Source organism: Rhincodon typus, chromosome 4 (genome assembly GCF_021869965.1).
Source record: "Rhincodon typus isolate 14 chromosome 4, sRhiTyp1.1, whole genome shotgun sequence".
NCBI classification, from domain to species: Eukaryota; Metazoa; Chordata; class Chondrichthyes; order Orectolobiformes; family Rhincodontidae; genus Rhincodon; species Rhincodon typus.
Window position 1 is genome coordinate 37640254 of NC_063335.1, and position 27724 is coordinate 37667977.

General features: G+C 40.8%; 1 protein-coding gene across 1 annotated transcript in view; it reads left to right on the forward strand.

Annotated features, from left to right (window-relative positions):
* The window catches only part of LOC109926832 (zinc finger protein 407), a 149237-nt gene extending 125409 nt beyond the window's left edge, over positions 1 to 23828 (forward strand). The window contains exon 4 of the mRNA XM_048595996.1: positions 21291 to 23828. Within this exon, the coding sequence (XP_048451953.1) occupies positions 21291 to 22657 (1367 nt within the window). The 3' untranslated portion in view covers positions 22658 to 23828. The remainder of the gene's footprint in view (positions 1 to 21290) is intronic.
* The last annotated feature ends 3896 nt before the right edge of the window (positions 23829 to 27724 follow it).

The following is a 27724-nucleotide window of genomic DNA, read 5'->3' on the forward strand; positions in this document are numbered from 1 at the left end:
CATTGTACATCATTGTAAAGTCACTTGATGAAGGATTGCGTTTACTATAGGATGAGACTCAGGTGCTGTATCAACAGCTCTTGTTTTGTTATCACTTTTGCTATCATTGTACTCTCTGCTATATTCCATGTACCCATCTGTTTAGCAGACAGCAAAGGTTTTGCATTATATTTCTTTCTATAACTAAAAGAAATGGAGGTACCTCTCAATTTCACCAACTTGTAATCTAGAGCAGTATTTGTTCACTCATTATAGAACCTACTTGGTTTTCCTGAAGCTAATTTATTTAGGATGTACCTCAGACAGGTCCAACAATGGACCATCAAAGTGTATGCTGCAATATCTTGTTAAGGGTTACAGACATCAGGCTCTGGTTTGTTTTCAGATTTAATTGATATGGGGAATTTATTAGGTCTTTCTTTCTTGATTGAGAGATTTGTCCTTGTTACCTTGCTAGTGCTGCAAGGTAATATCATTCATTGCTACATAATTTAGGTCTGAGTCTTATTCTGCTCTTTTTCTGGTCTGGCTCTCATGAGAAGGGCTGCACAACTCTCATCTGTACATGATGAAAGATTAAGAGAGAATGTATTCACCTCGTTCTTTTTTTTCCTCTGGTCTGATACAGCGAGTAAAAGGGAGTAACATCGGCAGTGATCCATGAATAACATTGGTAGTAATGTGATAGACATTCTGTGGTCAGTTTTAAACCCAGATAGATATTGGTCTAGGCTGTTCAATTTTAGAGGGAATTCTAGGTCGTGGCATAATAGAATGGTGTGTGTATATGTCAGACTTCTGAACAACAGTGTGGTGTAAATGTCCTTAAATCATATTCAGGAGAATTTCCGGCAAGTGTGCGTCCAGTCAAACAAAAAAGGAAACACTGCTAGATCTGGTTCTTGGGAATAAGATGGGCCCAGTAGATCACATGTCAGTGGGAGCTCATTTAGGAGGCAGTGATCATTGTATTATAACGTTTAGGATGTTGGTGGAAAATGACAGTGAACAATCTAGAGTAAGAATAATCAACAGGTGGAGAACAGATTTCTACAGGTCAAGAACAGAGCTGTGATGGATAAACTGGAACCAAACGTTAGCAGGAGAAACAATAGCCAAGCAATGGGCTACCTTTGAAAAGGATTTGGATTGGCCACAAGTGCAAGTATATTCGTTCAAAAGTCAAAGGTAGAACAAACAAATCCAGAGCTCCCTCAATGATGAAGGAGATAAATCGAAGAAGAAAATGTGTGCTAATGACATGTCAGGTAGAAAATACAATTAAGAACTAAGCTGAATACAGAGGTTGAAAAGAGAGATGACAAAACAAGTCAGAGGAGTGAAATAGAAATTATGAAAAAAACATCAGTAGCCAATATAAAGGGAAATCCCAAAGTCTCTGTAGGCACAACAGTAGTAAGAGGGTGGTAAAGGAGGAGGAAAGACTATTTAGGGACCAAAAAAAGGATTTCTACTTGGAGACAGGAGACATGGCTAAAGTGTCGTATTTGCAACTGTCTTTACCAAGGAAGCAGATGCTGCCCAAGACATGGTGATAGAGGAGGAAACTCGATCACTACAGTGGTTTAAAATTGATAGGGTGGAGGTAGTAGATAAGCTGTCATTACTTAAAATTAATAATGCACCAGGACAGGATGAAATGCATCCAGGCATTTTGAAAGAAAGTGAGAGTGGAAATTGCAGAGACACTGACAATATCTTTGAATTTTCCTTGGACTCAGAGGTGATGCCAGCGAACTGGAGAATTGCAAATATTATGCCCTTATTTAAACAATACTGTAAAGATAAGCCAAGCAATTACAGACCAGAGATAGTAGGAACTGCAGATGCTGGAGAATCCGAGACAACAAGGTGCAGGGCTGGATGAACACAGCAGGCCAAGCAGCATCATAGGAGCAGAGAGGCTGACGTTTCGGGCCTAGACCCTTCATCAGAAAAGGGGGAGGGGAAGGGGGTTTTGAAATAAATAGGGAGAGAGTGGGAGGTGGATAGAAGATGGATAGAGGAGAGGATAGGTGGAGAGGAAACAAACAGGTCAAAGAGGCGGGGATGGGGCCAGGAAAGGTGAGTGTAGGTGGGGAGTTAGGAAGGGGATAGGTCAGTCCAGGGAGGACGGACAGGTCAAGGGGGCGGGATGAGGTTGGTCGGTAGGAGATGGAGGTGCGGCTTGAGGTGGGAGGAGGGGATAGGTGGGAGGAAGAACAGGTTAGGGAGGCAGGGACGAGCTGGACTGGTTTTGGGATGCGGTAGGCGGAGGGGAGATTTTGAAACTTGTGAAATCCACATTGATACCATTGGGCTGCAGGGTTCCCAAGCGGAATATGAGTTGCTGTTCCTGCAACCTTCGGGTGGCATCGTTGTGGCACTGCAGGAGGCCCAGGATGGACATGTCGTCTGAGGAATGGGAGGGGGAGTTGAAATGGTTCGCGACTGGGAGGTGCAGTTGTTTATTGCGAACCGAGCGTAGGTGTTCTGCAAAGCAATTACAGACCAGTCAGTTTAACTTCAGTGGTGGTGAAACTTCTAGAAACAATAATTCAAGATAGGACTCATGGTTGTATGGAAAAACATGAGTTAATTCAGAAGAGCTGCATGGATTTAAGAGAAAACCATGTCTGACTAACTTGCTGGAGATTTTTCAAGAGATAACAAAGGTTTGAATAGGATGATGTTGTTGATGTGATATGCATCGACTTGCAAAAGATATTCAATACAGTGCCACACAAACATGTGAGAAAAGTAATAGCCCATTGAATAAAAGGGACAGTGTTGATATTGCTGACGAACAGGAAACAAGAGTAATGGTTAATGTGTATTCGTAAGACTGGAAGAAGGTTTGCAGTGAACATCCCCAGAGATCAATATTGAGACCCTTGATTTTTTCTGATATATATAAATGATGTAGATCTTGGTGTGCGTACTACACTTTAGGAAGAAGGTGAACGCATTGGTGAGAATGCAGAAAATATTTGAGTTCCAGGGATGAAGATCTTCAGTTATGAGGATACCTGGGATAAGTTGGGACTGCTTTCCTTGGAAAGGAGAAAGCAAAGAGGAGATCTGATACAGGTTTTCAAAATCATGATTGCTATTTGAGATTAGCAACCTAGAGCTCATTCTCTCCTCGGTGCAGTTCCTGACAGCACTAATTTTCTTTCTAATTTAAAATACCATAGCAATGCAAATGCGGCATTGGTAGATACCTTGAATTAATGTGTTATCTTCAGTTCTGTCCCCCTGGAGTAGATAGTAAGAATCCTTTTCCATTCATAAGCATATTGAGAACGACAGTGCACAATTTTAAAGTGACTTGCGAAAGAGGCAAATGTGAGACGGCAGGAAACCTTTTTACACAGTGAGTGATTCAGATCTGGAATGGACTGCCTGGACATGCGACAGAGGCAGTTCATTTGAGGTATTCAAGAAGGTGTTAGATGATTATTTAAATAGAGACAAGGTACAGAGTGACAGGGAAAAGGCAGGAGGTTGACACTCAGCTAGGATGCCCGGACAGTCAGTGCAAGCACGATGAGTCAAATATCTGCCTCCTGCACCGTAACAATTCTGTGAAGTGTGCTGGACAGAAAATGCACAGACCTTTAGTCCTGGGTTTACTCTTCGTGTGCTTGTTTCATCAGTACGTTTCATCCAATGTTGACATAATTGGCACAAAGAACCACAGAATGGTAAGTTCAAATTACATTCATTGCAACTCAAATGGTTGTGATTGGTTCCACGACTTTTTATATCACTGTGTTAAAATTAGCAAGGTATTTGGTGTCAGTTAATCAGCATGGGAGTCTCCCCTAACTGAGCTCATCTGTAGACGATCAGGCTTGATATTTTGCACACAAGAATAGTAACAGTTACGTTTTGTAAGGTTGTGAATAACTTTTCCAGTTTATTAAGGTATTAACATTATACTTCAATCTAACTAAAAAGTAGTTCAGCATGTTTTTTTTAAAATTCACTCAAGAATTGATATTGATTTGAAATGTTTATCTTTTTGACAAAGCTGTTTTTAGCTGCATTAATCCAACTGTGTCTAGTTACCACTCTTAAACGTAAATCTGTCATGAAAGGAGTATAATTTATTAATGCTAATATCATATTTGGAATTTGGATTTTAAAATACAGATGGGTGTTGGTTGTTTCTACAGAAAGCAACTGACCGCAGAACCCTGAGGTGTTAATAGATAGATGTCATACTCTTGGGATTATGACAGGTAGAGAAGGTATTTAAGATGTTTTGATTTAAGATGATTTAACATTTAACACTTAAGATTTAAGCTTTGTTTTCCGCTCAACAGAATCTAGGATTGAGTAAGTTTTGTAATTCAGTTCAGAAAACACTAGGATGTAGTTAGAAACAAGTTTAGTTTCTCTCCTAAAGAGAGTTGATAGCAGCTCAGGGAGCAAGTCACCTTAACAGAATGGTTTAGTTTGTAAAGCTTCCAAACTAAGAGAGTTTGGTTGGAAATCTGCAGGTTAGTAGAACTGAGAAATTTAGACTCTCTGATTTAGGAAGGCTTGTGTCAGCAAATGTTGAAAGGACTCATTTAGTTGTCAATTCTAACCAAAGCAAAGCATTTGTAAGCAGTCCATTAAATAATCTTAAGGAATGGAGATGGGAATGTAATTTTCTTGGACTTGAGTTTTTGTAATAAATATTGTCTGAACACAGGTTGCAACTTTATTTCACTGTACAATTTAAGATCATTCTAACTGCTTTCTATATTTAGACAGCTTTGATTTATTTTATTCTTCTTTTGCGTAATAAACACTGGTTGCTAAAGAAAAGTATGCAGCCTAGTGTGAATGTGTTCCAGTGGCTAACTGATCCAACAAAAAAGATCTATCAAGCCAGGTTTCATTCTGTGATATGACCTGTCTAGCAGTACCATCAGCTGGGATAATAACAACATCAAGTGTTTTTTGAAGTAGCATTTTTTGAAAAATATTAAAACCGTCACAATTTGTGAAGAATTTGCAAAATCAGCAGTGGAGCTTACAATGGAAATTCCACGTTGTAAAGTTTTAGTATCAGTAGACAGACTTGAAACATATTCTTTCGAAAGAAACATTACTTGTGTCATATAATTTGGTGAAATAGAGGGAGCGGCAGGTGGGGGGAATGGGAAAGAATTTCTCCTTTAACTGAAAATTCAGAAGTATTTTTTCAGGAATTAAATGTACTGAAACATTTCTACTCAAAGTGACTGATTGAAAAAATGTTTTCACCCAGAGGATGGAAGGAATTTGGAACTCGCAGCTTGAAATGTTGGTTCCGGGATGTATATTTGCTGGCTTCCTATTTGAGCAAAATGGAAAAAGTTCTGTCTGTGTACATAAAGTATTAAAATAAAATCTATATTTACATTATGCTGTGTTGGTTAATTAACATGCTATTAATTTGAAAGGAACATTTATTTAATCGCAATGTATTTCCATGTAATCTGCAATGTTTGTTTAAAGGAAATGTTCTGCTCGTAATTGGATGTTCCCGTTGATGTACTTCTGCTATACAGAGATAATTCACTTTTCCTTCAATTTAAAACTACATTATGATGTTTTATGAACCTGGGTAGCAGAAAAAAATAAATATTGAAAGAATGCTAATAAAGCTCCATTGTCTGAGACTGAGGTCAGGTTGAAGGATCAAATATACTAAGGTTCTTCCATAAACTAAGGGAAGCCTCAAAGAACAAGCAAGTAAGATAGTACTATCAGGTTATATTGTTACAGAGTGCTACACTGTAAGAAGTTCCATCTTTCAAATGAGATGTTAAACCAAAGACTTGACTGCTATCTCAGGTGAAACCGTAGAATGTAGGAACGGAATTAAGCCATTCAGTGAAAGCACGGCTGATCTAATAATCTTCAACTCCATTTCCCTGCATTTTCCCCATTCTATTTCTTTTGTGGGATGTGGGTGTTGCTGGGTGGCCAGCATTTTATGCCCATACTTAGTCGCCCTTGAGAAGGTGGTGGTGAGCTGCCTTCTTGAACTGCTGCACTCCTTCTGCTGTCGGTTGACCCACAATGTCATTAGGGAGGGAATTCCAGGATTTTGACCCAGCGACAGTGAAGGAACGGCGATATATTTCAAAGTTCGTATGGTGAGCGGCTTGGGGGGAGCTTGAAGGTGGTGATGTTCCCATATGTCTGCTGCCCTTGTCCTTCTAGCTGGAAGTGGTTGTGGGTTTAGAAGGTGCTGTCTGAGGATCTTTGGTGAATTTTGCAGTGCATCTTTTAGATAGTACACACTACTGCTACTGAGCATCGGTGGTGGAGGGAGTGGATGCTTGTCAATGTAGTGCCAATCAAGCGGGCTGCTAAGTCCTGGATGGTGTCAAGCTTCTTGAGTGTTGTTGGGGCTGCACTCTTCCAGGCAAGGGGGGAGTATTCCATCACACTCCTGACTTGTGCCTTGTAGATGATTGACAGGCTTTGAGGAGTCAGGAAGTGAGTTACTCACCACCGTATTCCCAGCTTCTGACCTGCTCTTGTAGCCACTGTGTTTATGTGGTGAGTCCAATTGAGTTTCTGGTCAATGATAACCCCCAGGATGTTGATAGTGATGGATTCAGTGATGCTAACACCATTGGATGTCAAGGGGTGATGGTTAGATTCTCTCTTATTGGTGATGGTCATACCCTGGCATTTGTATGGCGTGAATGTCACTTGCCACTTGTCGGCTGAAGCCTGGATATTGTCTGGATCTTGTTGCATGTGAACACTGACTGCTTCAGTGTCTGAGGAGCCGCAAATGGTGCTGAACATTGTGCAATCATCGGCGAACATCCCCACTTCTGACCTTATGATGGAGGGAAGGTCATTGATAAAGTAATTGAAGATGTTTGGGCTGAGGACACTACCCTGAGGAACACCTGCAAAGATGCCCTGGAATTGAGATGGTTGACCTCCAGCAACCACGACGATCTTCCTATGTGTCAGGTATGACTCCAGCCACTGGAGAGTTTGTCCCCTGATGCCCATTGATTCCAGTTTTGATAGGGCTCCTTGATGCTACATTCAGTTCAATGCAGCCTTGATGTCAAGGGCTGTCACTCTCACCTCACCTCTGGAATTCAGCTGTTTTGTCCATGTTTGAACCAAGGCTGTAATGAGGTCAGGAGCTGAGTGGCCCTGGTGGAACCCAAACTGGGCATCACTGAGCAGGTTATTGCTGAGCAGGTGCTGCTTGATAGCACTGTTGATGACACCTTCCATCACTTTACTGATGATTGAGAGGAGACTGATGGGGCAGGTTGGATTTGTCCTGCTTTTTGTGTCCAGGATATACTTGGGCAATTTTCCACATTGCCGGGTAGATGCCAGTGTTGTAACTGTACTGGAACAGCTTGGCTAAGGGAGCAATGAGTTCTGGAGCACAAGTCTTCAGTACTATTGCTGGAATGTTGTCAGAGTTCGTAGCCTTTGCAGTATCCAGTGTCTCCAACCGTTTCTTGATATCACGTGAAGTGAACTGAATTGGCTGAAGACTGGTATCTGTAATGCTAGGGACCACTGGAGGAGGCTGAGATGGATCGGTCACTCGGCACTTCTGGCTGAAGATTGCTGTGAATGCTTCAGCCTTATCTTTTGCACTGATGTGCTGGGCTTTTCCATCATTGAGGATGGGGATATTTGTGGAGTCTCCTCCTCCTCCAGTAAGTTGTTTAATTGTCCACCACCATTCACGACTGTATGTGGCAGGACTGCAGAGCTTAGATCTGATCCGTTGGTTGTGGAATCACTTAGTTCCATCACTTGTTGCTCATGCTGTTTGGCGAGCAAGTAGTCCTGTTTGGTGGCTTCACCAGGTTGATTCCTCATCTTCAGTATGCCTGGTGCTGCTCCTGGCATGCCCTCCTGCACTCTCCGTTGAACCAGGGTTGATCCCCTGACTTGATGGTAATCGTTGAGAAGGGGATATGCCAGGCCATGAGAGGACAGATTGTGCTGGAGTACAATTCTACTGTTGTTGATGGCCCACAGCGCCTCATGGATGCCCAGTCTTGAGTTGCCAGATCTGTGCGAAGTCTGTCCCATTTAGCAAGGCAATAGTGCCACACAACACGATGGAAGTTATTCTCAATGTGAAGGCAGGACTTCGTCTCCATAAGGACTGTGTGATGGTCACTCTTACCAATACTGTATGGACAGATACAACTGCAGCTGGCAAATTAGTAAGGATGAGGTCAAGTATGCTTTTCCCTCTTTTTGGTTCCCTCACCACCTGCCGCAGACCCAGTCTAGCAGCTATGCCCTTTAGAATCTGACCAGCTTGATCAGTAGTACTGCTGCCAAGTCACTCTTGGTGGTGGACATTGATATCCTCCACCCAGAGTACATTTTGTGCCCTTGCCATCCTCAGTGCTTCCTCCAAGTGTTGTTCAACATGGAGGAGTACTGATTCATCAGCTAAGGATAATCAGCAAATGGTTTCCTTGCCCATGTTTAACCTGAAACCATGAGACTTCATGTGGTCCAGAGTCAATGTTGAGGACTCCCAGAGCAACTCCCTCCCGACTGTATACCACTGTGCCGCCACCTCTGCTGGGTCTGCCCTGCCAATTAGACAGGACATATCCAGGGATGTTGATAGTGGCGTCTGGGACATTGTGAGTATAACTATGTCAGGCTGTTGCTTAACTAGTCTGTGAGACAGCTCTCCCAATTTTGGCACTAACCCCCAGATGTTAGTGATGAGGACTTTGCAGGGTCAACGGGGCTGTTTCCGCCATTGTCTTTTCCAGTGCCTAGGTCGATGCCAGGTGATCCATCTGGTTACATTTCTTTGAGACTTTGTAGCGATTGGTACAACCGAATGGCTTGCTAGGCCATTTCAGAGGGCAATTGAGAGTCAACCACATTGCTGTGTTTCTGGAATCACATGTAGGCTAGACCAGGTGAGGGTGGCAGATTTCCTCCCTGAAGGACATTAGTGAACAGATGCGTTTTTCCAACAATCGACAATGGTGATCAGTAGATTCTTAATTCCAGATTTTTTTTAATGAATTCAAATTCCACCATCTACCGTGGTGGGATTCAAATCTGGGTCCCCAGAACATTAGCTTGGTTTCCGGATAAATAGTCTAGTGATAATACCACTAGGCCATCGCCTATCATTCACCATCATTCATTTATGGACGAAAAATCTGTGTACCTTAGCCTTGAATATAGTTAATAAACTAGCTGTACAGCCCTCTGCAGAGTTCTGCCGAACTCTTAGAGAAGAAATTTCTGCTCATCCCTTTCTCAAATAGGCAACCCCTTACTCTGAGCTTATGCCCTCTGGTCCTACAGTCTCCCACAAGGGGAAACAATCTCTCCATATCAAGCCCCTAACGATCTTTTATGTTTCAATAAGGTACTTCTTTTCTTCTAAATTTCAATGAGTACAGGCCCAACCCACTCAATTTCTGCTCTTAAGAACATCACTCCAAACCTAAGATCACCCTGGTGAACCTTCTCTGGATTGCCTCTAATGCAAATGTAATAAAATAACAACTGAAACCATTATAATTGCAAACTCCTCACAGCTGTCACTCACTTTTAATGTCGAGTGCCTGAGCTGCCATCGTAATATAATGATGACTGCGAAGTCTCGGAAGATTTGTTGCCACCAATCCTCCTTATTGGTATTAATTTAACCTACTGATCACTAAGTAAGGAATAATGCTCGTACAGAGTCTTCAGCAGAAGATAGGCACAATTATTACATAATAGTTATTATTTAGTTACATTGCCTCGAAGATACATGATTGTCTCTTGTGATACATCACGCTCAACAAAAGTATGTTGACATTACAGTTAATTACATTGACTTAATGCTAGTAAAGCTGATACAATACACTCAGGCTCCTCTCAGGCACAGACCCTTATATCCTAATGAGTGGAAAATATTGTGTGGTGTCAGTTAACACTTTCAGGTACTAACTATACTTGCACAATTGAAACCATAAAGGGTAGCATAATGATTAGCCTTGCATCCCCATGATAAAAAAACATGATTCTTTCTTCATCTTGACTGTAGGAATTTTTTTGTAGACCTTTTCATGTTAGTACAATCCAACTGAAAGAAGTTGGGAGCCATGTGTGAAATGTTAGCAAGCTGACTCCTGCATTAATGTACATTCAGATTTAGAATAGAATAGATGTTTATTGTCATGTGTAGTTTTACATGAAAAATACAGTGAAAAATTTTATAAGTCATGCCACTGTGGCACCTATATCAATGACAGAAGTCATACATAATAATAAAAAAAGAAATCAAATTAAGACAAAACTCATCACAGTTCAGTTAACAGCTCCTGGGTTCAAGGAAGGCTGATTAAGGAATGATGGAATACCTGAGGATGCAGTCAGGATAAGACCATCATTCTGGGATGAAACCCCCACGCCGGGCTGCTGGAACACTGGGTTGGAAGCCTCCACCAAAGAAAGTCACCACGCTAGGTCGAAACCATTCCTGGACAAGACCACTTGCCAGGCTTCTGGAACACGTGGAAGCCAAAGGCAAAGAAGACCTCCACATGAGGAAGAAGCCTCCATGTTGAGATAAGACTTGCCACACCGGGAGACCACCACGCTGTGCCGAGACCACCACTTCTCCTCCAGGTGCCCAGGCCCAGCTGCGGGGCCGGGGACTCAGCCTGGACCTGCTCCTTGCTTACCCGGAGACCCCAGGCTGGGGTGGAGCTGTGTCCAGCTCGTCCTGGTTGTCACTGCTGCCACCACCACCAGAGGCCTCCTCCCTCACCCACCACTCTCCAGACCCAAAAGAAAAGAAAATGAAGATAAAACGAAAAAAATAAATAAAAAGAGCCAAAGAACGAAAAAGAAAAAAAGAGAGAGAAAGCTAACAGGAGCACATGAGCCCCGGACTCAGCGCGCCTACTCTGCTGCCATCTTGTTTAGATATATCCTTTGAAATTGAAGTCATTGTCAAAGTGGTGGTGTTGCAGTGTGCTAGGAAAACAACTTGCATTGTTTTCTTGTCCCTGAAAAATTTTGTGTTTATTTTGTTGTCCATTGTCATCTGTTCCTGCCTTTCTTTGGGCAACTAACCAGGACCTATAAGTGTCAACATTTCTGTTTTGACATATTCAGTAGTTTCATAACTTTCAGTAAGCACAGGCCAGCTCTATTTATCTGTTTAGGAAAGGTCAATTTCACAACACCCCTACTGAATTTATGATGTGCACTTGCTGTGATTTTTACTTTATTTACCTTGTTGAATCAAACTTTTCTGTTGTTTTTTTAAAGTTTGCAGCACCCTCGTTCATCTTCCACAACCTGCACAGAACAGTGTAGCACAGGAACAGGCCCTTCAGCCTGCTGTGTCTGTGTTGACCATGATGTCACTCTAAATTAATACCATCTGCCTATACATGTAGGGGACACTTAGTTTTTTTTTGAGAGATTAATGCACACAGCAGATTTTCCTGGCATTCAGCATTCAATGTGAAAACTAGCCAAAGGAATCATGCTGCAAGTTTCACATTGACATTCAGCATGCTTCTAAACACAATAAAAAAAGATGCTGAATGAGAAGAGTTGCATCAACACAAATTTTATCTGCTAAGGTGATATGTGAAATGCAGAACCCAATGCGGCATTAGAATCAGCCCCTTGACCTCTAGCACAGATGCAGGGTGACCTTTCATCTGCCAGCAGTCTTGTTTCTTCAGCAAACTCCATGAATTTTTATTACAGGTTTCTTGTGCCTAAGCTAAGCTTTCAACAAATTGCCTGACACAAATGAGATGAACTTGTTGAAGTAGCTCAATGTGTTTTACTAATCTGCTAGTGAATGACACAAACCTCGTGTCCTACAGTGTCATACACCATTGACCACTGGAGTCTCAACATTGATAAAGACATCATTTTCTGGAACATTGATTGTTCTACACAACCAGCTGGTTATTAGGTTCTATCATCAAACCGTTTGGATCGTATAGTTTCGAAATTATATGGGGCTTTAATAGAATAGATAAACTATTTCCACCAGCAAGAGGGTCAGTAACTAGATGACAGATTTAAAATAATAGGTGCAAAAAGCAAATGAGAGGTGAGGAGATATTGTTTTTAAACACTGCATGTTGTTATGATCTGGAATGCAGTATCTGAAAGGGTGAAGTAAACTGTTTCAGGAACAACTTTCAAAGAAGAATTTGTTCTCTGCTTATAAAGGAAAATGTTGTAGGGCAATAGGGAAAGTGAGACCAATTTGACTGCTGTTTCCAGAAAGCTGGTACAGACATGGATGACGTCTTGTGTGATTGTGTGTAGTAATTTGAAAATACAATGTTGAGGATGGTAGTGCATATGTTTTCTTACTACTGTCGCGATGGTGAAACTTCCTTTTGTAGGCTGCATTTGCTGTTTAAACTTCAAATAATTTGAAAGTACTTGTAATGCATAATTTTGTTTTAGAAGTTCTTTAGGGTTGTGTGTTTTTTTGCTACCCAGATTGGAAATTGACCACTGTATCTATGGTGCCTTTTAAAGAGCTATCCAATTAGTTCCACTTTCCTGTTCTTTCCTTACTGCTCAGCATATGTTTCCTTTTCAACCGTCTATCCATTAGCAGTAGCATATTTTCAGATAAACAGCTGACAAACAATTGTAATGTCCCTTTGCTGAAACACCCTATTGTCATGTAACCCCTACCCTCAAGTGTGTCCTTGTCATAACATGTCAAGCCCCCACACTGGTTCAGTTGAACACCACTTCACCAAGAATAAATCTTGATCATATTATTGTATAATTCCAGCTTAACATAGGCCAAAAACTCCCTTTTCAATTGCAGTTACGCTAGTGAGTTACATTAGTTGTAATGCCACTTGAACTTTTGCATAGCTCAACATTAATTCATTTAGTTTGAAATGAACGAATCTTCAGTGGGTGAATCTTTGCAATCTGATTGAGGTCATTACATTTTATAGGAGCCATTTTTCAAAGCGGTACTGACAGCACTCCAAGTTATTAAATTGCAGAATCAAAAGATGGACCTGCAATCACATTTATGAAGTGAGATAGAAAAGCTTGAGTCATGTGCAGTGCAAAGGTTAAGATCCTGGTGCAGTTAAACTTCATCACCCCCTTAGTGATGGCAGTATTTACATGAACATCTTTGTTTAATGGTCAGGGAAGTGATTTAGTCCACCTCTGGATTCAGAATAGATTAAATCAGCAGGTTGGGTGTCATAATTATGTGGCAGTGAAAAGGATTCACCAGATATATCTACACCCTAGGGACTTTATATTAAATCGTGGCATGTTGAATGGAGATATACAGACCCTTAAAAGACCTGTAGTGAACATGTGATTATAGGCTATGAGAATTTTAACCGTAAGCTATTATTTTAAATAATTATTCACAATATTTAAATTGCAAAATGTAAGGTCACATAATACTTTGGGAAAGATTAACTCTCAAAGTGCAGATCAAAAACTAAATAAATTCTTTTTGTCATTTTTGGCCTCCAAGCAGCCACTTTATTTTCTTTGTTCATGGGGGTACACTGATGTTGCCAAACAGCAACTCTTTGGACCCAGTCATTAACAAACCTCTCTTTTCTTTCAACTGACTGAAACTGAACAAAATTTACAAGAACTGTCTTCTTTCTAATCTCTTCCCATAAGTCAGCGACTCCCAATTCCCCAATCGTACTGGAAAGCCACAAAAATGCATGCCAGTTAAGATGAGAAAAAAGCTATTCTCCTCCTTTCTTTTGCTCTGTCAAAGGTGTTGACACTTTGCCAACATTCAGTTGCACAAGAATGGTGACTTTTCAACACAGATCATTCTTCATGTATGAAGCTTGACACTGAACATTGATGCAGTTTTGACCAACGGGATTGCCTGATTCTACTTTCAAGTGATACCTATGTTCAAGTGATACCTAGGGTGCAGGAACAGCAACTCATATTCCGCTTGGGAACCGTACAGCCCAATGGTATCAATGTGGATTTCACAAGTTTCAAAATCTCCCCTCCCCCTACCGCATCCCAAAACCAGTCCAGCTCGTCCCTGCCTCCCTAACCTGTTCTTCCTCCCACCTCAAGCCGCACCTCCATCTCCTACCGACCAACCTCATCCCGCCCCCTTGACCTGTCCGTCCTCCCTGGACTGACCTATCCCCTTCCTAACTCCCTACCTACACTCACCTTTACTGGCTCCATCCCCGCCTCTTCGACCTGTTTGTTTCCTCTCCACCTATCCTCTCCTCTATCCCTCTTCTATCCGCCTCCCACTCTCTCCCTATTTATTTCAAAACCCCCTTCCCCTCCCCCTTTTCTGATGAAGGGTCTAGGCCCGAAACGTCAGCCTCTCTGCTCCTATGATGCTGCTTGGCCTGCTGTGTTCATCCAGCCCTGCACCTTGTTGTCTCAGATTCTCCAGCATCTGCAGTTCCTACTACCTATGTTCTTCCAGATGCGTTTCAATACGCAAAATGTGCAGCCTCTGAGTTAGAAGGTAGTACGTTCAAGTCTGATTCCTGAGGTTTGATCATCAGATCTAGGCTGTGACTGCCATTGCTTCTCAGTAAGGAATTTCTACGTGTCAGAGGTGCCATGTTTCTGATGCAATATCAAAGTAGTGTCAAATTTGCTTATTCAACTTGAGGATCCCAAGGCATTATTTCAAAGTATAATGTGGAAAAATGTGATCTTGTCCACTTCAGCAGGAAGATTAGAAAAGCAGTATGTTATTTGAAAGGAATCAATTGTAGAGCTCTATGGTGCAGAGAGACCCAGGTTTCTTGGAACATGAATCACAAAAGGTTAGTATGCAGATACAACAAGTTATGAGGAAGGCAAGTGAAATATTGTAATTTATTACAAGGGAAATGGAATATAAAATTAGGAAAGTTTTGTTACAGTTGTACAGTGCCTCAGTAAGACCACACTTACAGTACTATGTACAGCTTTTATATCTTTATTTAAGAAAGGACAGAATTTTATTCAAAGCAGTTTAGAGAAGATTCACTCAACTGATTCCTCAGTTGAAGGGGAGGAAGGGTTTGACAGATTGTGCCTGTATGCATTGGAGTTTAAAAGAATGAAAAGTAATCTTATTGAAACATTTAAGACATTGAGGGGATTTGATAAGGTGGTTACTGAGAGAATGTTTCCCCTAGCGAAAGAAACTAGAACTAGGGGACAAAGTTTAAAAAAAATCTCCCATTTAAGATGGCAGTGAACAGACATTGTTTCTGTCACAGAATTGTGATTCTGTATAATTCTCTTCCCCAGAGCGTGGTGCAGGCGTGCTCAATGAACATTATTATGGCAAAGTTTGATCAGATACTTGATTTGACTAACAAGGGAGTCAAAGGCCATGGGAGGCTAGAAAGGAAAATTGAGTTGAGGCCACAATCAGATCAGCTGTGTTTTTGTTAATGGCAGAGCAGGCACGAGGGCTGAAGGCTGCACTGTTCTGAATTCTTATCTTAGTATGCTGTTTTTGAACACAGTAACCATATTATATTGAATTTATGAATTCTTACATTTGTTTTCCAATCTGTCCATGACCTTGCCCTTCCTTTTCTCCAACGCTTTAACCCTCTGAGATCACGCTGCTTCTTCGATTCCACCCTCTTGCACATTCCCAGTTTTCTTCGCTCTATTATGATCTGCCTGTTCCTTCAGCTTCTGTGGCCCTGAACTCTGGAATTCTTTGCCCAAAACTTCTAACCACGCCCCACTCCCCCTCTCCCCCGCATCCTAAAAACTCACTAAAACCACCTGTTTGATCAAGTTTAAAGTTATCTTTCATAATTTTATCTTGTGCCACATTAGGAGATATTTTGTTTGATCATTCTTTCTGTGCAGTGCCAAATGGCATTCTACTACTTTCAAGGTGCAATATAAATGCAATCTGTTCTTGTTTACATTTGTTTTGGTTTGAACCGTATTGCTGTTCTAATGGCTTTTTATAGATGAGCACAGCAAATGATGTGAAGCTGAGCGATTTGTATCAGTTTGTCCTTAAACTTGTTGTCTGACCATTTGAATGAGGCTTTACCTGTGGAATTATAGTCCTGCTGTCATGATGTCTTCAGGATAGGAGAAAGAAAATCAAGGGGTGCAGAGTAATGGGATGGAGAATCAATTATGTTGATTTCAAGAATTCTATCCTGAACAATGAGTTTTTTCTTCCGGTCTGTGGCCAATATTGCATGCAGTAGGAATGGCTCCAGTCCAATCGATTCCTTAAGATTTTGAAATCGTTTGAGAATTCTTACAAGTCAATATTGAAGAAATGATTACATCCTTATATGCCTTTCTTTTCCCATTTGGAAATTTGTACATTTGCATTGGTGGTCTTTTGGTTTACAAATTAGTTGTGGACCTCCCATTGATGTCAGCAACATGGACAATAAGCCATGCTTCTAAAGAATGACAGTATGTAAGCAATGATGCAATTTGGCTCACTTAATTGAGAACAATTTTGAAAATTAAGGGATTTTTTCTGGCATGCCTCAAAGTTCTCAACACCTATCATTCCTAAATTTTCATTCCCTTTATTCCAAATTTAATGTTGTTAATTCAAGAGAGTGAATTTCTTCCATTTAATCTTTTTAGCACCAGTTGGTTTGGTCCAACTTTTTGACGGCTGCTATCCATTATGTTGAAATAGACGGCAAACCCTTCCATCGTACTGTTTATGCTCTTAATGAATAACCCCACCTTCTCATCTCTTTCCACCTAACCTGCTCAGTGGCTATTCAATACACATATGTTACTGTAAGCATTGGAGATTGAAGTATAGGAATTAAAAATTGGTCTAATTCACGACTAACTATAAAACTGAGACCCTCCACACAGTCACTCACACTGACCCCCTCATCTGTCCAAATACCTGATCCCAAAGCCCCCTGGGCACCCCGCCACAGCCCTGGTACACCCAAGAGCCAGCTGCTCTCCCCCTCTCCCCATACATCTAGCCACCCTCCCCTTGACCTACCTGCTGATGAAAAAGCCACTCCTCAGAAGAACCAGCATAATATTATTTGTCTGAATAGGAGTTTGGGACAATAAAACTCATTTGTGTAGATTTCTTTTTGTTGGTATCAAGTGAAACTATTTGAAAATGATTGTGAAACAGTTTCTTTTTTCTTAAAAAGTTGCCGAAATACGTGTGTGTGTATAATTAAGAACAAAGACGGCACCTGGTCATGGCAAAAATCTATGTGTGGTTTTTTTTTAACACAAGAGGCTGTTTGCAGCCAACAAATGTGGAGGTCTGGCTAAATGGCCACTCTTACTGCCTGACATAGACTTCAGAGTCATAAATTGTACAACATGGACTCAGACCCTTTGGTCCAACTCGTCCATGCCAACCAGATATGCTAAATTAATGTAGTCCCATTTGCTATTCATATACCCATCCATATGCCTTTTAAATGTTGTAATTGTACCAGGCTGCACTACTTCCTCTGGCAGCTCATTCCATACATGCATCATCGTCTGTGTGAAAAAGTTGTCCCACAGGTCCTTTTTAAATCTTTCCCCTCTCACATTAAACCTATGCCCTATAGTTTTGGACTACCCTACCCTGGGAAAATACCTTGACTATTCAACCTACCCGTGCCCTTCATGACTTTTATAAACATCTATAAGGTCATCCCTCAGCCTCCGATGCTTAAGGAAAAATAGCCTCAGCCTATTCATCCTCTCCCTAGAGCTCAAACCCTCAAACCCTGGCAAGATCCTCGTAAATCTTTTCTGCACCCTCTGAACTTTAACAACATCTTTCCTATAGCAAGGAGACCAGAATTGAATACACTTCACTGCCAAGAGGTTTTCTTTGGTTCTTCTGATAAAACCTCTGCCTACAAATCATGATGCTCGATATCACTCTGGTATACTAATGTCCCAAAGATATACATAAGACAGAAGACAGAGTCGCAGAACTGCACAGAAAGCAACAAACACACCAGGAAAAAATGAAAAATAGTAAAGCTACAGTCGTCTTGGTGCAGAGTTCTCGTCAATTCTTTTTAGTGATAGGCACAGCTGATTTATTTGTGTTTGGTGCCTCTAATTTTTTTTTCAGCAGCCACATAAACCTGACAATTTAGACAGGCAGATTTGTGGGGACAGGTTCGGATTGCTGCACAGTCATGCCCGAGATATTGCCGAAAAAGTTTAAAAGATAGGAAACCGATGTCAAGGTCTCGGTAAAGTGTTCCAAAAAGGTAACCCAAATAAATCTGCTCCCACCCCATATCCCCTAAAATATCAGCACACCACATCACATTGTCACCTGTGATTTCCAGGGAGAAAAATGGAAATATTCGCTAAGACCTAAATTTGTTAAAGTGAACAGTAAGCTCACTTATTGACAGATTGGGCATGTTACAACGCACCATCTATAGCCATCAAGTCCTAACATGGGACTTGAATCCAGAACTTCTGGGCTAGAGAAAGCAATACAATTACAGCACCTCTTGCCCACATATACAGAAAAGAATGAGAATGATCATAGAATCATACAGTACAGAAGAGGCCATTCAGCCCATTGAGTCTGTACCACCAAAAACACACTACTACCTACACTAATCTCATTACCCCATACTAGGCCCATAATCTTGAATGTTATGGCACTTAATGTGCTCATCCAAGTATTTTTTTTAAAGTTGTGAGGTTATCCGCCTCAACTACCATACCAGGCAGTGCATTCCAGACACCCACAATGTTCTTGGTAAAAAACATTGCCCTCAAAACTCCTCCAAACATCTTGTCTTTCACTATAAAATTATGCCACATTCTTACTGACCCTTTGACTAAGGTAACAACTGCTTTCTATCCACCCTGTCCATACCCCTCATAATATTTTACCACTCGAACTTCTCTGCTCCAAAGAAAACCAGCTGAGCTCACCCAGCCTCTCTTCATAGCTGAAATGCTCGATTCCAGAAAATGTCCTGGTGATTCTCCTCTGTTTTCCCTCCACTGCAATCACATCCTCCCTCTCACGTATTGGCCAGAACTGCGCACAGTACTCTGTGGCCTAATCAAAGTTCTGTACAGCTCCAACTTAACCTCCCTACTCTTATAATCTATGTTTTGACTCAAACCCTATCATCCTGTCCTGCCACCTTCAGGGATCTGAGAACAAGCACCCTGAGATTTCTCTGAGCTTCCTTGTGCTCTGCCATTCATTACATACAACTTGTTTTATTGTTTCTTCCAAAGTGCATTACCTCAGATTTATCAGGATTAAATTCCTTCTGTCACTGATCTACCCATCTGACTGTTCCATTGATACATTCTTGTAACCTAACACCTTCCTTCTTACTGTCAACAACCCAACCAGTCTTTGTGTCATCTGCAAACTTATTTATCAATCCTCCCACATCCTTATCTACAGGTAGATTTCCTATAATGCAATAGTTGCATTCTTGTGTGAACTAAAATCACGTTATAGGGAAATCGTTATACAAAATCGCTATACATGTACAGCAGAAAGTTTGTGTTATCCAAATAGCGCCCACTATTCATCAACCACGTTACAGCTAATTCATGTTAACAAAACACACGTTATAGCAGAACTGCCTGTACATCATTTAAGAATGTCACAAACAATAACGGACCCAGCACACCAGGCTCCAACCACACAAACAGCCTTCTACCACCACCCTCTGTCTCCTTTCACTAAATATATTTTGTATTCAACTTTCTAAGATAGCCAGGATCCCTTGAGCTTCTTTATCAGTTTCTTGTATGGGACCTTGTCGAGAGCTTTGGTGAAATCCAAACTGAATCAAGAATTACGAGCATTGCATTATGAAAATGGGCTTTCTTTCTATATTTTCGTTCTTTTATGGGATCTCAGAACTTTAAAGTTATTAAGGGCATTGATATCAATGATACATTGTTTGAGGTGACAAAGAGTTGGGTATGTTTCTGAAATGTCCCAGAGTGGTAATGAGATTGAATTTGTACTGTCCTTTGAGAAGACATTAGGTGAAATTTTGTGAAACAAAATGAGACCACCACAGATCAAAGGGAGATTTTTGATCAATGTTTCCTGAATTGGCAATGGGCAATTCTTTACTGAGAAGTAGTTTTAAAATTCCACTGTCACTAGGATTAGGAGTGTTACCCGCTGATATAGTGTTCCACTTTCTTCCACCCCGTCCACTAGCCTGCTTCCACTTTCCCCAGACATAACTTATGCACTACAGTGACAAGGTAAGGTTCCTGACATCCCTTCTCCAAGTGGATGAGCTTACGTAAGCATGACAAGCTGTTAGCAGCTTGCTCAATTAATCCTGATGAGGCTGGAGGCATTGTTTTTAGACTGGTCCCCATGCTTAGGCCTTTGGGTTCAGACCTCTTGATTTGAATCTTCTGTGTCAGTTCTCTCTGGACAAATGTTTTGTCACATTATCATCTCTCTGTCTAAAAGTGGCCGCTAACAAATATCTACCGTATGATGCACAAGGTTGAACAGTATTCCAGCAGATAGTTCCAGAAGATGTCGAACATTCATTTTGAAGTCAATCATTTCAGAAATACTACTGAGGATAAAGAAAAACAGTTATATAGCGCACTTCACAACTTCAGAATGTCCCAAACTCTTTGCAGCCAATGAAATCCTTTTGGAACGAGGTTACTCTTTTTGATATAGGAAGCATGCACCCAGTCTAACTAGTGCAAGCTCTCAAAAACAGTAATATGACAATGACCAGATAGGAATAGGTTTTAATGATGATGAGTAAGGATAAATATTGCCAAGATATCAGGGATAATTCTCCTGGTCTTCTTCAGAATAGAACTGTGGGATCTTTTTCATCCACCTGAGAGGGCAACCAAGTTTAACATCTCATCTGAAGAGCAACACTTCAGAAAGTACGAGACTTGCTCAGTACTGCACTGGAGTGTCAGCCTAGACTATGTGTTCAAACATCTGGAGTTTGCCTTTAGCGCAAGACCATCTGGGTAAGAGCTGTCAGAGCCATGGCTAACACCACTGTTAAAGATATAAACTTTTCTTGTGAGCTAATTAAGCTTCATTATCGTAAAGTACAAACAGATCTTCAATTTCTATATTGTTGTACATTTCTGACAAATGGAAAGATATTTCTAGAGCGGTATTTTATGATGTTTAATCAGTACCTATATCAAAAGAGTTTGTTAATCATAATGGCAGTACTTCCTGAGATCAGTACTGGATAAAATATTTTTTTCTTCTCACATTCTTTTCAAGCATAACTAATATTTTTATTTTATCTAAATTCCAGGGATAGTTTCCAAGGCGTATGAATGTAGACTTAAGGGCCAAGGAGCACAGTTTGTTGAAACGGCTGTTCCAGTCAATCCACCTCGAGTAGTTTCTACTGAAATCACAGGTGATCCACTTGGCAGCTGCATTGAACAGCAGGAATCAGCTGAGTCCATTGGGCAAGTGTTTATAATTCAAGGCTACCAAGTTGGATGTGGTGAGGAGATTTCCATTGATGCTTCAGTTGAAGCTACTGCAGCGGCAACTCTCCAGACTATGGCAATGGTGGGTCAAATGACTCAGGTGGCGAAAGTGATGCATATCACTGAAGATGGCCAAATCATTGACACAACTCAGGACACCGCCCATGTGGGCAACATCGTTCCTGGGCAGACTCTCACAAAACAGCCGATATCAGGAGCCACCCAGCTTGCAGCAGGAAAGGAGCCAACTGAACAAGGGAGTGCTACAGAAGCGGCCATTGCCATGGAAACCCTGGCAGATTCCGATCATGTTGAACAAGTAGTGACACAAGAGGAGGCGAAAATGCCCACATCGGAGAGGCCCTCAGCACTGGTTGCACTTCTGTGTGCCGTCACAGAAGTGGGTGCAGTAGAGGCAAGATCAGCTGAGCAGGAAGGGAGTGAGTCTACACAAGAGGGGTCTTACTCAGTGAACTCTGCCATCGAGAAGGTCATTTTAACCCAAAAAGAATCAGTGTACGAAGGAACAGAGACATTCCACAAAGACCAAACTGTCCAAGAAACTACCGAAGCTGAGGGAACTGTGTCAAACATTGAGCAGCAAATATCTGTGACTACCACACAAGAAGAATCCCAAGTTGCTTTCAGTGATGTGGTACAGGAGGTATTACAGTTCACAATGTGTGATATGAGGACAACAAACCATGTTGTGAAAGATGGCATTGCTCGTGTCATAGTTGCTAAGGAAGGGACCACACATGTGGTTGAGGGGACATCCCAGATCATACTACAAGAAGGCGAAGAACAAACTATAACTACCAATGGACATCCAATGCGTCTGGTAGATTCATCTGGTGAAATATCACAGATAATAATTACGGAGGAAGTACTACAAGCCATGGTTCAAGAGACCACAGGTCATTTGTCTGAAGAAGCAACTCATGTGATTGTGACAGAGGTACCGCACAGCGTTGTGAATGGCAATCACTCAAGGGCAGTAACTGAAGTTTATCCACAGCACATGATGGAGCTGGTGAATGAGGACATGTCATCATCCAGTCATCCAGTGGCAACAGTTGCCTTGGCAGAGTGTTACACTGAGGACAGGTCAGAAGTAGTTATGATTGAACTGCCAGCTAAAGAAGAACAAGAAATGGAAATTGGTGGAATCCAAGAAGCATGACATTAGTTGGGTAGGAAGCTGTATCACAAGACACCCATGGCTGATATTCCGTCAGATGTACTATTCAAAGCATGACATACTCAGTATGGCACATGCATTCCATGCGTCTGCTCGTATGTCTGTGTTTGGGAATCTAATTGCTTACGAAGCAATGAGTGGGAGTACAGAGCCATGACCTAATGGAGTGAGAGCCAGCTGGTCACATTGACTTCACTGAACAAAGGAATTTTAATAATTTTGCTGCCCATAACTGTATTGTCCAAGTTAATTTAATGCATCCATTTATACTATCCATTTATGGTTTTGAAAGCAATATAGTGAAGTTTTACATTGGTCTGTATGTTGGTGTATACCCCCATTTCTATTGCACAAAATTGCTTATTTCAGTTGTGACAGTAAAGGGGTGTAGTAGAACACTGACACATGTTCAAGAACAATTTGAATAGGTGTTTTCAGGGGGGGTTCACCTCAATCTCAGGGAGTGATCAGGGGAACCACAAAGTGGGGGAAGAAACATAGCCCGAAATTAGACTGGATGACCCGGTAAATTTCCCTTTGTTTCCTGACCTTAGCACTAAAGCCTGAGGGTCCCATAGCTGAATTGTGTTAATGAACAAAGCTGAAAGTGTAGAACGTCACTTTATATCAGTAATGTCAAGAAGCAAGGTGAAAGCCAGCCAGATGGCAAAAGGCTCAGGATGGAATGGGAGGTTGGGGGTGGGGATAAGTGGGTGGCAGTTGTACTGTGTGCATTTTTCCTAACTTTGTTTTAAATTCTATCAACAGAGAAATTAAATGAATTCAGGCACATTGCATATATTCAACCACCATGAAATTCTGGATGTTGTTAGCTGTTTATTTTTATTGTTGAAATGCTGATTTCCCCAGACTTAGAAATTCAGAAGCATGCATTGAACTTGCTGCGTGTTTTCTTTTGCTTTTTCTTTTTGGGGAGTGGGAGGTAATATCAAAAGGTGATATGATTTGAAATTTAAAAAACTAAGTTTTACTCAGCTCAGGTGGTCTGTTTAACTGTATAACAAACGCAATATAATATAATAATGTACAATTTTATGTTTGACAATCATTAACATGGCTTTAAAGGAAAAGTTTCTCTGTTTTTCTTTTTGTTAACTGCTTGTATCAATAAATTGTTCTGGTTTAAAAAAAAGGACAGCTGTATAATTCATAGATTTCTCTTGGATTTTCAAGCCTACAAATAATTAAACAAAACTGACTTAACTTTTTTTTAAAAAAGAGCATTAGGTGCTTGGCTGGTACCCAGTATTCTAAGTGATTCATATGTTTACCAATTATGAAAATAAGCCCTGTTTTAATGTACAATTAGTGAATAACAATTTAATTATATGATGTGTTTTACACATGGAGCAGCAGCCAATACACCACTAAATCTGTCAAATGCATATAAATATTATTTTATACATTCTTAACAATTTACTATGTTCACATCTACTTGTTTCTATGTGTCCACTTAACATCCTTGAATTTTCTTTCTGTCGCAGAAACATTAATTGCTATCACTGAAAAATAAAAATCGGAATGATGTGGGAAAGTGATTTTCAGTAAAAGGGATTAAGTGACCAATATATTCAACCAATAGTTGCACCATCTATGAGTTTCTGTGGCTATCATGCTGCTGTCATACCTTCCAAACTGGGACCCAATTTGTTACGTCTGTTAAGTTCCAAATGCTAAGAATGGAATAAATGGACCCAAGGATGACCAGGACTGTTATGTGTCATGTATTCAGTGGAGTAAGAATGGTTTAATTCTGGATTTCTGGTCAAATGTGAAGGAAGACTGGAGAAAGAGAATTTCTTTTTAAGCAGCAATTCAGGTTGTCTGTTATCAATGTATTATTGTTGCTTCACTTGACACCATGCTACGTTGATGATTATCGTGCAACATATCGTAACAACATTCTAACTCATTGAATCATACAGTACATCGGTGTTATACCATCAAATTGTTTCCTAATCCTATACTTTACTTTATTTAGATAAAACCTTTGCTGATCTAATCTAAATATACTTTGCTAAAGTTTTCTTTGAAAGATAAGTTATAAGTGCATAGTAGTAACCTGGTTCCATCTTTTAAGATTCCCTACTTTTTAATCAGCAATGTAAATTGTGATAGAAGCTGAGTAGTTTTCATTTCGGAGAAGTTGTAAGTACAGTTCCAAGTCTGAAGGATTATATTGCAAAACTCAAACTTGTGTCTAAATGCACCCAATATCATGACTTTGGAAAGGGGTGGGTAGCAGGTCATTTTACATAAATGTTTAGATTTAAATCTGAATTTTTTTGTGGATGCAACTTGTCACTGCTTAAAAGGGTAAAGACAGCTCTGGAGGAAATGGCTTTTCTCAACAAAGCCTGCACGCCTTATCTGACTGAAATGGGAAGGAGAGATGGTCTCTTTGGAGTCTCTTGTAAGAAATCATTGAAATCGCTTTCTGAAGGTCACCATCTCTTTCAGTGCTGTTGTTTTGCCTGCTTAGAACTCCACTGCAGTTTAAGATGATGTTCATGAGATAAGCATAACGTTACTTCTCCCCATAACCTTTCAAAGTGATTTATTTATGTGAGCAGACTCCTCAATAGCTTACCTTCATTATGATCAAGCTGTCCACCAAAAGCCCGAGCACACAAATCCAGGTTGGTGACTCCAGCTTCAGTACAGAGTATCGTGTTGGAGGTGCCAACTTTCAGGTGAGGTATTAAATTGAGGTACCATCTGTGCCTTAGGTGAATGTAAATGATCCCATGGCACAATTTTGAAAAAAGAGTTGGGGGGGTTCTTCCTGGCATTCTGATCATTAATTATGCCTTGACTGATATCACTGAAACACATTATTTAGCCGTAGTCACATTGCTGTTAGTGTGGCCTTGCTGTGCGCATATTGGCTGCTGAATTTTCAATATTACAACTGGCTACACTTCTGAAGTACTTAGTTGGCTGTAAAGTGCTTTGGGAGATCCTGCGGTCATGGAAGGTGCCTCATGAATGCAAATTCTTTCTTTGCTCTCTCCACCACTGATCCCTGTCCCCATCCCTGTTCCACCTGCAATCTCGGTATGCGCCTTTGTGGGTAGACAGCAGCATAATCATTAGCCTAGTAATTCATAGAGCCAAGCTATTGCTCTGGCAATATGGATTCAACTTCATGACAGCTGGTGGAATTTAAACTAAATTAATAAATATGGAATATGAAACTAGCCTCAGGAATGGTGACCACCAACCAACATCAATCATTGTAAAACAAACCTATCTGGCTACACTAATGTCCTTTAGGGAAGTAAATTGCTGTTCTTCTCTGGATTGACCTACATGGCAACAATACTGTGGTTGACTTTGAAATGGCCTAGTAAAACCACTTAGTGCAAAGGCAATTAAGGATAAACAATAAATAAGTCTTCCCAATAATGCCCATTTCCCATGAAAGATTAAAAGGACACATCCCAGTTATTATTAGAATAGCTCTGAAGCAAAATGCTGTATCTTTATGCTGAATTTTGATTGTAGCTCGCTCAAGCAACTTTTCATCCTTGATGGTGAATGGAAGCTAAAACAATTGAATTAAGTAGCTCTTGAGGCTTTGCACTACTCCAATTAAAGATCATGATCCTTGTAGATCTTGCTACACTCATGACTCACTGGGGTAGTGCACTGGGTATCAAGACTCATCGTTCCCAGATTCATCACAAAAGTTAACAATCATAAATAACTACAGAAAATCCCCAATTCACCCAACTTTCAGACTTGATAGAAAACATTAACCAGGTTTTGTACTTAACAAGAATTACTATTTATCACATTTAATTAAACTCTAGCTACAGGTAAACAGCTTGGCTTGAATTGGGTGGCACGGTGGCTCAGTGGTTAGCACTGCTGCCTCACAGTGCTAGGGACCCCAGGTTCGATTCCACTCCTGGGCAACTGTCTGTGTGAAGTTTGTACATTCTCCCCATGTCTGCATGGGTTTCTTCCGGGTGCTCCGGTTTCCTCCCACAATCCAGAGATGTGCAGGCTAGGTGGATTGGCCATGCTAAATTGCCCATAGTGTCCAGGGATGAGTCTGGGTGGAATACTCTCAGGGTCAGTGTGGATTTGTTGGGCCAAAGGGCCTGTTTCCATACAGTAGGAATTCTATGATAAACCAAATCATAGAATTGTTACAGAGCAGAAGGAGGCCTTTTGGCTCATTGTTTCTGTATTAGTTCTATTATCTCGTGTCAATTTCCTGCTTTTCTCCATATCCCTGCACATTATTTCTATCCAAATAATGATCCAATACTCTCTTGAATGCCTCAATTGAACCTTCCTATACCACATTTCCAGGCGGTGCATTCTATACCCAAACTACTCGCTCGTACATGTAAAGTTTTTTTTATACATCACCCATGCTCCATTTGCACATCACTTTAAATCCATGTCCTATCACTTTTTTCTCTTTTATGAGCAGGAACAGCTTCTCCCTATTTATTCTATCCAGACTGTTCATGATCTTGACAACCTCTAACAAATCTCCCCTCATTCTTCTTATCTCTAAGGAGAACAGTCCCAACGTTTTCAATCTATCCTTACAACATAAGTTTCTCATTCCTGGAGCCATTCTTGTAAATTGCTTCTGTATTCACATTTGCCTCCTTCCTATAACGTAGCACCCACAGCTGTACTCAGTACTTCAGCTGAGGTCTAACAAGTATCTTGTACAGTTCAACATCACCTACCTGCTCTTGTACTCTATTAACAAAGCTGAAAACACTATGCTTTATTAACTGCTCTCTCCACCTTTCCTGTCATCTCCATGATCTGTACACATATAAACCTTGTTCCTGTACCCGCTTTAGAATTGTTCCCCATAGTGAACCACCTTATACTTCTTTGCACTGATCCTCATCAGCCATCTATTCGCCCACTCCAGCAACTTGTCAATGTCATTTTCAAGTTCCACACAGTTCTTCTCACATTTTACATTTCTTCCGAGTTTAGTGTCATCTGCAACTGTATCTGTTGGCATATCGCACTAAATAAAATCCTATT